Source organism: Alligator sinensis, unplaced genomic scaffold (genome assembly GCF_000455745.1).
Source record: "Alligator sinensis unplaced genomic scaffold, ASM45574v1 scaffold73_1, whole genome shotgun sequence".
Lineage (NCBI taxonomy): Eukaryota > Metazoa > Chordata > Crocodylia > Alligatoridae > Alligator > Alligator sinensis.
Genome location: NW_005841838.1, coordinates 6,262,049 through 6,272,191, shown reverse-complemented (window position 1 = coordinate 6,272,191; position 10,143 = coordinate 6,262,049). Strand labels below are relative to the sequence as shown.

Genomic DNA, 10,143 nt, shown 5'->3' with positions numbered 1-10,143 from the left:
GAATGGCAGGTGTTTTCATGCAGATTGAGATTGCTACTTTTTAAACAACGCATGCTCCATCAATGAGAAAATAAACAAAACTTACATAAATGCATGTAACATCTTGAAAGACACTTGTTCAGGAGACCGCTGAGGGCAAGATCCTAGTTTGATCACTTCAGTGCAGTATGTAGTGGCAGGAGGCAGTATGATATGTTTCAGAAGCACTACACTAAGGGAATGAACATTAGGACGAGACATTTCAAGACTTCCATTGTCCATAACATCATCATGTGAATATTAACCTTCAATGACCCACAGTGTTTTCAGCTTCATAAAGCACTAGTGAATGCTCAACTACTTAGAGGGTTTGATAAACTACTTCAATGGGAGCTGAGAGAGTTTAACAATAAACAATGAGGCTACATGCACATGTTCATTTGTAGAGCTATAAAACAAGTATGTTGTGGGGGTGTACACACATTCAGAGTCCCCTGCGTCAAAAATCCCTGCAAAGATGTATTCTTCCATGAGGAGACACTATGGGACTGCTCCTTTACTCCCCCACCCTCAGAGGAATCGGCAAGTGAGCATGACGGGATCAGTGCCAGGCTCTCTTGATCAGTTGTTACCACTGAACAGCTGATGATCAGGCCGCCTGAAACCAGCAATGGCAACACGTGATTAAGTAGTCTTGGTTCCAGAATAAGTTGGAACTCTGCTCCCTGTGGGCTGTCAAGAGAGCCAACCACTCTTCCTCCTTCTCCCTTGAAAGGGGGGTAGGAGAGCAGAGCACTCTGGGAGCCTGGGAGTACATACAGACATACAACTGTTCTCATCTTATATGCAGTGCTACAAGGGTAATGCTACAAAAAATGCTCCTTTTTCTCACACGAAATTTTTTGTGGAGAATCTGCCATCTTTGTAGCACTACAAATACTGTGAATGTATGGACACTCCCTTTCCGTAGTGCTACTAGCATGACTATAGAGCAACAAAATTAACATGGGCACATAACCATGGCCACTTACACAGTGGAGTAGTTTGACAATACATTCATTTAGCATCTTTTATGAAAAAGGATGCATCCTGATACAAGAGACAACCTAGACCAGCCATACTGTATGAAAGGGAACTTCTGTACCTCCTACATATGAGCTCTGTTCCCAGCTCTGCCAGTACCTGCTATGTCACTTTAGACAAGTTTGATGTCATGCTTCTGTTTCCTTTCTCATCCTTCATCTATTTTGCCTGTCTACATTGTAAGGTCTTAGTGAGCAAGGACTGTTTCAGACTTGGTTTGTATACTGGCTAGTGTCCTTTAGGCATTGCTGTAATCCAGAAAATAAATAATACTGAAAGAAGAATGACTTGCTTGTCAGTGCTGTCGCAGAAAGGAAACAGGAAAAATACTTCGTAAGCACTGAAGACAGCGAAGGAAACTGGGAATTACCTGTGCTTGTGGGAGTGAGATATAAAGTCTTAATCAATGTGTTTGGGTCTTTTTCTGCAGAACTAGATGTATTTATATATGACAGTCTATAAAGTGCATCTCTTTTTAACATTTTCTTGTTCTTATTTTACTTTGTCTTTATTCCCCTCTTCCCCCCACCCCTTTACAACAAAACAGCTGATAAGGTCAACGATGACTTCTATTCCAAACGTCGACACCTTGCAGAATTGGCTGCCAAAGGGAGCTTGCCACTCCATCCAGTGCGTATGGAGGAAGACAGAACGTATGCACCTGACAATGGCACAACCAAACACAATGGGCAGAAATCCAAAATTACAAAAATTCACACACACCCCATGGCATACAACTACAAAACCTGGGACCCCAGTGACCAGTCCTTCCGACGGCAAGCATATGCAAACAAGGGGAAGCATGGCCCAGGAGAACCTATGTTAAGTAACACACTGACAACTCGGAGTCAGCAATATTTGCCCCCACAGCCGTACTTCATAACTAACAGCAAGACAGAAGTGACTGTTTGAGATTGCTCTTTCATTCCTTAAAAATATAAAACATCAGAAAGAGGCAAAAAAAAAAAAATGAAAAGAAAAGACAAGAAGGAAAGGAACTTCCATGGGGACACTCCTGGTATGCAGCCAACTGAAGGTTGAAGAGTGGGTTAATACCATTCAGCAATACCCTGAAGGTTGAATTAGAAATGCCATTTGTATTTCACACTGGAAAAATCAACTCTTGTGACTATTTTTTTTTACTTGAAACTGAAATCCATGATGAGAAGTAGCACAATTTAGAGAAACTTTATGTCTGCTTAAACCATTTACACTATGTTCCTGCCTTGAGACAGAGAGAGAAAGAGAGAGAACAATACACGGTAATACATTGTTTTGATGAGGAATTTTGTATAAATTCTAATAATTACCAGACCTGTGAAAGCCAAGAGCAAATACCTTGGTACAAGCCCTAACGTTTATTATTGTACTTTCATACCATCACTATAGGAAGAGCAAAAAAAATATATACAATAAAAGATAAAAAGACACTTTCACATGAAACCTATGAAGACTGTTACAATTAAAAGCGTATGAGAACTTTTTGGCTGGTAGAGAGTTTTGTGGGACAATAACACAAGAAGATTTTATTTCTGTTTATTTTTGGTTTGGGTTTAAAGTTTCTCGGGACCTCCAAAATAAGAAGAGACATATCATATAACAACATGAATGTTGTGAGGAAAAGAGGGTAATCAGCCCTTCCCCCTCAGTCCTCCTGTTTTTTGGGCAGATGGTAACAACTCTTACTTTGCAGACTGTCAGGACATTTTCGTCACCTAAATGTTTTGCCTATCTTCAACTGCTTCAGACTGAAAATAAATAAGTGTGGGTGGTGCCTTTACTGTATTACTATTGTTCAATGACAGTCTTGTTTCTCAAAGTGAAAACCCCTGTTCCTTTAAGCTTATTTCCTCTTGTTTTATGAAGATATTAGAAGGTTTCTGCCCTACCTAGCCCTCCCTTTGTTGTGAATGAACACTCATGTTACACTTCTGTTTAGTGGTTGCAAGGTCATACATATTTAGTTAGCCCCAACTCTCCAAGGTAAAACATTTTTCCCACCTACAATCCCCCATAGTCTCTCATTTTGTATTTGCTTTTAGCCACAGTAGTTGACCTTTGTAGTTCAACTAAATGTTACATGGTATATCATCTTTCTTATGTTTGACTTTGTTAGTGGTGTTCTTTCTTGGGGGTTATTTGGTAGAGGGGCTTCTGCACTAACCTCAGATATCCAAGTGGGCTAGGTCTGAAAAGAAAGATTAAAAAAAAACAAAATACATCAGACTCATGGTCTAGACTTACTGTAGCTCTGATGACTGGGATACCTTTGCTCATAAGAGCAAAACCACTTCATAATTTGGTGCAGTTAACATCCTGGCAGTCCTGAACCTGCAAGATAAAAACAGTGAGGTGAAACAGGGTTGTAAGAAGACTGTGTGGCAACAGGCCAGCACCAGATAGTGCAATCAGCCTTTTACTTTCATTGTGCACTAAAATCCCTGCCCTTCCCCTGCCAAATGAAGTAATTGGCTAAATCATAAACTAACCAACCCAATGCAATTGATTTTAGGCTGGCTATCAACTCTCCTTCAGATTAGTTGCAAGAAAGTATAAAGAGATGAGTGTGAGAACTGTGCTTTAAAATAAATTAGATATGTGATTTCTTACTATACTCAGCAGACTTGGGCAATATTTCTCTTTCGATTGTCTGAAGGATGTGAGAGCAGAGAGGTTTAAATGAGGTTAACAGGAGAGATCCTTTATCCAACAATTGCAAGATTGATTTGCATCCTGAGGATATAGGCATCACTTCACAAGTGTGCTGCTAAATTGTATGATCATATATTTTAAGTCTATCAGAAGTAGACAAAGCCCATGGGACAAATACTTTGCACACAATTCAGATACTCCAGTATATCTCACTTCCATTCCTTTGATCTCTATTGCCGTCATAACTGGCTGACTTAATTTGACCCTTTATGGAATGTTGCTGTTAATGCATATGCTTTAGATACACATTGCAGCTGCACTCTAATCCACACAGGTTTTGTGTAACTTGAGCATATTTTATGTGGAAATATTTTAGTAACTGTATGTTCTGTAAGTAAACCCGTGTTAATACTTGTTAACTACAGAGTTTATGATACCAATAATACTTCCTACAATAAAATGTTTGTTTGTTTTTTAAGAATGTTTATTTGTAAGCATACGTATTCACTATATTAATATGAATTTCTTACCTGGCAATAAAATTGATTCTATGTGAATCTAATCTGATGGCTCATTCATAAATTCCTACCAATAGTGCCAAACCTTATGCAACAGTCCCTTATTCAACAGCTATCACAAAGACTTAACAGAGTCTCATTAAGTCAGTGAATGTTGCCAAATAGGCCCCTTATGATTTATAATTATGCTAAACAGGATTAAGCGAACACTTAGAAAATGTGCAGATGACACCAAGTTGGGTGGAGATGCAGACACACTGCAGGGCAGAGCTAGAATCCAAAATGACTAGGACAGACAGGAGAGATGCTCCTTGATCTAACAAATGAAATTCAACAAAGATAAGTGTGAAGTCCTGCACTGAGGAAGTAATAATTGTATGCACAAACACAGATTGGGGAATGACTGCATGCTGGGTTATATTGACAGGAGCATGGGCAGATCAAGGATTTTGAAAGGGGGTGGGGGGGAGTACAGATGGTGTAGCATATCATCACATATAACACAATATTTTTTTTCCTCCAGTTAAAGAGAAGATGGATGCTTTAGTAATATGCAAGCAGGGTTGCACTGTATTATTTACTTTATCATCAAAGCAAAAATTACTATAACTATTGAAATGTGCACTAATTTGCCAGATTATATATAAAGTTTAAAAAGATACAACAAACTAGGCAAACAATAGTCCAAATAGTCAAAAGACTGCCATTAGCCTTGTAACCATTATAGTTGAATTAATATCTCTTATTCAGATTCATAAAACAAAAGCTAGCTCTTGTACTCTATTCAGTGTTGCTGAGAACTTACCTGGAATCCTGAGTCCAATTTTGGGCCCCACACTTCAAGAAGAATGTGGACAGATTGGAAAGAGTCAATCTGAAAGCAGTAAAAATGATTAGAGGCCTGGAAAGCAAGACTTATGAGGAGAGGCTGAAAGAATGAGGGCTATTTATTCTGGAGAAGGGAAGACTGAGGGGGATATCATAATTGTCTTAAAATACCTGAAGGGTGATTATAGAGTGGATGGAGATAGACTATTCTCCATGGCTGTAGGGGACAGGACTAGAAGCAAGGGCCTCAAACTGCAGAAGAGGAAATGCAGGTTGGAGATTAAGAGGAATTTTTGACTATGAGATTGGTCAATCACTGGAACAGGCTACCTAAAGACACTGTGCAATCTCCAGGTTGCACAAACACTTTGCTGGGATGATTTAGTTAGGGACAATTCTGCCTTGAGCAGGGGGGCTGGTCTAGATGACCTTCTAGACCTTATTTTCCTATGATACTATGTACCTCAAGTAAAAAAAAAAGTATTTTGGTAGGTTCTAAGGTAGTTTTTCCTGCCATTCAATGGTATGATCTGCTGTTTAGAGCAAAGTAGTTGGAATCAGGGGACATGGGCTCAATTCCTATTTTTGACATTGACTTGTGATGCAACCTGAAGCAAATTACTTTAACAGTATAACTTACAGTTGCTAAGAAGCTGAGGCATGCTGAACAGAAAAGTCAGTGCATCACCTAATCAATGATTTAGGGAAGAGTTACCCTTTCAGTTAGTGGGAGAAACTTGTTTCACTCGGGCCCTCTTACACTGCAAAAATAGACCTGAAAATCTCCATGTCTGGCCAGGGAAGGACAATGAAAAAAACTAGGAGACTATTTCCTAATGATGCTTTGTGAGCACTGACATAGAAGGCAGGGAGGTTTGTCAGAGTAGGCAATACAACACTTTGGAGATTGTTGGCAGTGCTGTGGCCCATGAGGCAGCCTGGGGAGGCTATTGTCTACTTCATAGCTATAGTTATGCCAGCAAACCATCATAGTGATGATGCAGTAGGAGGGTTTCTAAATGAAATGTGCTATGCCAACCAAAGCCCTTTGCAAAGAGACTGCATATGCTTTTGGGCTTTTATTGGGATAGAAACATATGGGGAAAACATCACTCCTTAACCTATTATTACTAAACCAGAAAAAATTTTAAGTGTAAGCCAGGCCTTAATATAAGCCTGAGGACTGTCAAAGATGTGCAAGAGAGATGCTTCTCCAACCCTCAGTGGAGCCCAGAATTAGGCCACAAAGGTGTATTAAACTACCTTAGCCCTCACCCACTCTTTGGTAGTGGTTTATATGTTGCAGACGCATCTATACACAATATTAATACAACACAATAAACTGCAGTGCAGTTCATGCTGGAGTTTATTGTGCCTGGGACTGCATCACACTAAGCTGGGGTGGTACAGCCCTGGCTGGCAGGGGATATGGCAAGGGGAATCAGTCTGCCAGCCCAGAGCTGCTCCCCCTCAGCTCAATGTACTGCAGAGGAGCTAGCTGGGGCACAAGGGTGCTAACCAACAGATAGCACCCGCACTGTAGCACCCTTGTGCCCCAGCCAACCCCACTCACCGTCTACATGTGTGTTGCAGTGAAGTAAATAACTCTGCTGTAAGTATGTGTGCTGGACAGTACTATCCTATGGCAGAGTTAGTTAGTTTACTCCAGCCTAATAGGTGTGCATGTGTAGACGGTGACACTTTACTGTGGAGGTAATTAGTCAACTCTGCAGTAAAGAATCTCCTGTAGATGCACCCTGCTTGTATTAATTTCTGCTGTGTTGATTAATCGTTTCCATTTGGCCTTTGCATTCTGTCTCTCATCTCCTCCTTGTGCTTCTTCCTTACTCTCATTTGTCAATTTAAAAATGTGTTCTTGAATCACTGTAGTTGTTTAACTATTCTCCTCTTCATTTCCTTCCAGATTTCTTGTTTGCATCATCTATACCTACTGCACTGGCATTCCTCTGCTCAGAACTGGAGCCCTAGACTCATCCTCATTCCATCAAATCATTAATGACACGATAAGAACCTCCTCTATATCCTCATGCTCCCCAGACTGGATGTTCAGTAGCTCCCCACCCTAGTGGAGACTTTTTGTCTTCTCCTGACTTCCATCGCTCCCTGCCTTCCCCCACCCCTCCATTTATCCCTCCTAAGATGAACATGGTAATTTCTCCACTTTCCTCTTCTACTAACTAATGCTACTCCACAGGACATGGTCCTTATCACTCTCTTCTTCCCTACTGTTACCTCCTCCACACAAGCTAATCTCCTCCTGTTTCAGGTATTGCAGATGATACCCATATCTGTCTTTCTCTTGTGTTTTAAAGATTTGACTGGGACTCAGAAGATCAGGGCTTATTTTCTGTCTGCCATTGAATTCCTGTGTTATCTCATGCAACTCATTTACCCTCTCTTGTCCTCAGTTCTCTATCTGCAAAATGGGGATGACAGTAGAAACTTAATCTGTTTAGACTGCAATGCTTTGCGTGCACTCCCTTTCTCATTAAATAAATGTAAAATGCCTAATACCATGGGGAACTGATGTGTGTTGGGGGCCTCTACAATTAACAATAACACCCACTGCATCTTATTTACCACAGCTTGTCACCTCTCCCTCTACAATGAGCTGCACCCTCTCCTTGCCGTTCCCATTGCTAAAACCCTGATCCACTGTAGCATACTCACAATTCCTTTCTCCTCACTGGCTTCCTTATAGTCCATGCTCCTGTCCTGCTGCTGAAACATGTTACTATCACCAAAGACAGTTCTCTCTTGCCACATCACATCCCTTCATTGGCTTTCTCTTGCCTTTTTCCGGTTCAAGACTTTGCAGCTTCAAGGCTCAGAATGACCTATTACTATTGATGTTTTCATAGGTATTCTTTTATCACCCATTAAGCAAGAGTCTCTCTCCTCCTCTTTGCCTATTGACTTCTATGCCCTCTGTTCCTCATGGTCATTTTCTTATCATCTGAAGTCCACATAAGACTAGAAATATTTCATAGATTTCATAGATTTCATAGACATTAGGGCTGGAAGGGACCTCGGAAGATCGAGTCCAGCCCCCTGCCCAAGGGCAGGAAGTCAGCTGGGGTCATAGGATCCCAGCAAGATAAGCATCCAGTTTCATCTTGAAGGTGTTCAATGAAGGCGCTTGAACCACCTCCGGTGGCAGGCTGTTCCAGACTTTGGGGGCTCGGACAGTAAAGAAATTCTTCCTTATGTCCAGCCTGAAACGATCTTGAAGTAGTTTGTGACCATTCGACCTCGTCATCCCTTGGGGCGCTCTAGTGAACAAACATTCCCCCAGATGCTGGTGGTCACCCCTGATAAACTTATAGGTGGCCATCAGATCACCCCTGAGCCTGCGCTTTTTCAGGCTAAAGAGCCCCAGGGCTCTCAGCCTGTCATCATAGGGTCTGCTTCCCTGACCTCTGATCATGTGCATGGCTCTTCTCTGGACTCTCTCAAGCTTCTCCACATCCTTTTTGAATTGTGGAGCCCAAAACTGGACACAGTACTCCAGCTGCGGCCTCACTAAGGCCGAGTACAGGGGGAGAATGACGTCCCGGGATTTGCTTGAGAAGCATCTATGGATGCAAGCCAGCGTTTTGGTCGCTTTACTAGCCGCCGCATCGCATTGCAGGCTCATGTTCATCTTGTGGTCAATGATGACCCCCAAGTCTCTTTCTTCCATAGTGCTAGCCAACATAGCACTGCCGAGCCTATAAGGATGCCGCGGGTTTTTTTTCCCAAGGTGGAGAACCTTGCATTTATCGGCGTTGAACACCATCAGATTCTCATCCGCCCACTTGCTGAGCCTGTCCAGGTCAGCCTGGATCACCCGCCTGTCTTCTGGTGTGGATGCTTTGCCCCAAAGTTTGGTGTCATCGGCAAACTTGGCCAGTCCGCTTCTGACTCCAGTGTCCACATCATTAATGAAGATGTTGAACAGTATGGGTCCAAGGACAGAGCCTTGGGGGACCACACTGGTGACAGGACACCACGACAAGTGACTTCCATCAATTACTACCCTCTGGGTCCGACCCCAGAGCCAATTTTCCAGCCAGTGGATCGTGGAGGACCCAAGGTGACAATTGGCCAGTTTCTCCAAGAGGCGATCATGGGACACCAGATCAAAGGCTTTTTTGAAGTCAAGATATATGACATCAATCTCTTCTCCCTTGTCCAGGTGATAGGTCACCTGGTCGTAGAAGGAAATGAGATTGGTCAAGCAAGACCTACCCGCAACAAACCCGTGCTGGCTATCCCTTAAGATGTTGGCGTCGGCCAGTCCATTAAGGATGGCCTCCTGCATTTATTCTGTGACTTGTAATTTTCTGCAGCATCAAGTAATGGGTTATGTATTGAGCATACAGAAACTGAATGCTGGTTTTTTTGGGTAAGAATGGGGACATATTTTTATGTCTGTTCATAGTGTATGACTTTAAAAGTCTTTTGTGATTTCTTAGAGTTTATCTACACTGCACCCTGTGGTAAAAGAGAGACTTATATTTGTCATTAGATTCAACAGACATCACTCTGATTTGCTCTATTAAATGTGTATACACTTTTGCTGCAGAATAGAGCTTACACTCAAAGGTATCTCAACCACAAATACTAATGCATTTCTCCAGCCCTCAGATATATATATCTAGGAGTTGTCTTGCATTGAGTCTACTGCCTATCACACCATCTTAACATGTCCTTGTGCTCCACCAGCTATAAGTACCCATTTCCTCTTGTTTTATAATTTGGCTATAAGCTCTTTGGAGTAGAAATGGTCTTTAAGTTCTGTTTGTACAGTATCCAGCCCAGTGGGGTCCTGAAGCATGAACAGAACTCCAAGGCACTATAATACATACATAAAAAATAAGTACTTAAATAGACCTTCTTCCTTAAAATTACCATGCATATGAATTCTGACATGGGCAGAATAAGGGATGACTGCAGCCATGCCTCTAGACACATTAAGGCAGTTAAAAATTAACTTTCAATTCTACTCATCATATTTTTGCCTTTTAAACACTGGCAATTCTGTATTACATCATTCATCAGATTAAGACAGACAAGCCAA

General features: G+C 41.7%; 1 protein-coding gene across 1 annotated transcript in view; it reads left to right on the top strand.

Annotated features, from left to right (window-relative positions):
* The window catches only part of SHISA9 (shisa family member 9), a 341,337-nt gene extending 339,305 nt beyond the window's left edge, over positions 1–2,032 (top strand). The window contains exon 5 of the mRNA XM_025203447.1: positions 1,610–2,032. Coding sequence (XP_025059232.1) covers positions 1,610–1,974 — 365 coding nt within the window. The 3' untranslated portion in view covers positions 1,975–2,032. The remainder of the gene's footprint in view (positions 1–1,609) is intronic.
* Positions 2,033–10,143: the final 8,111 nt, after the last annotated feature.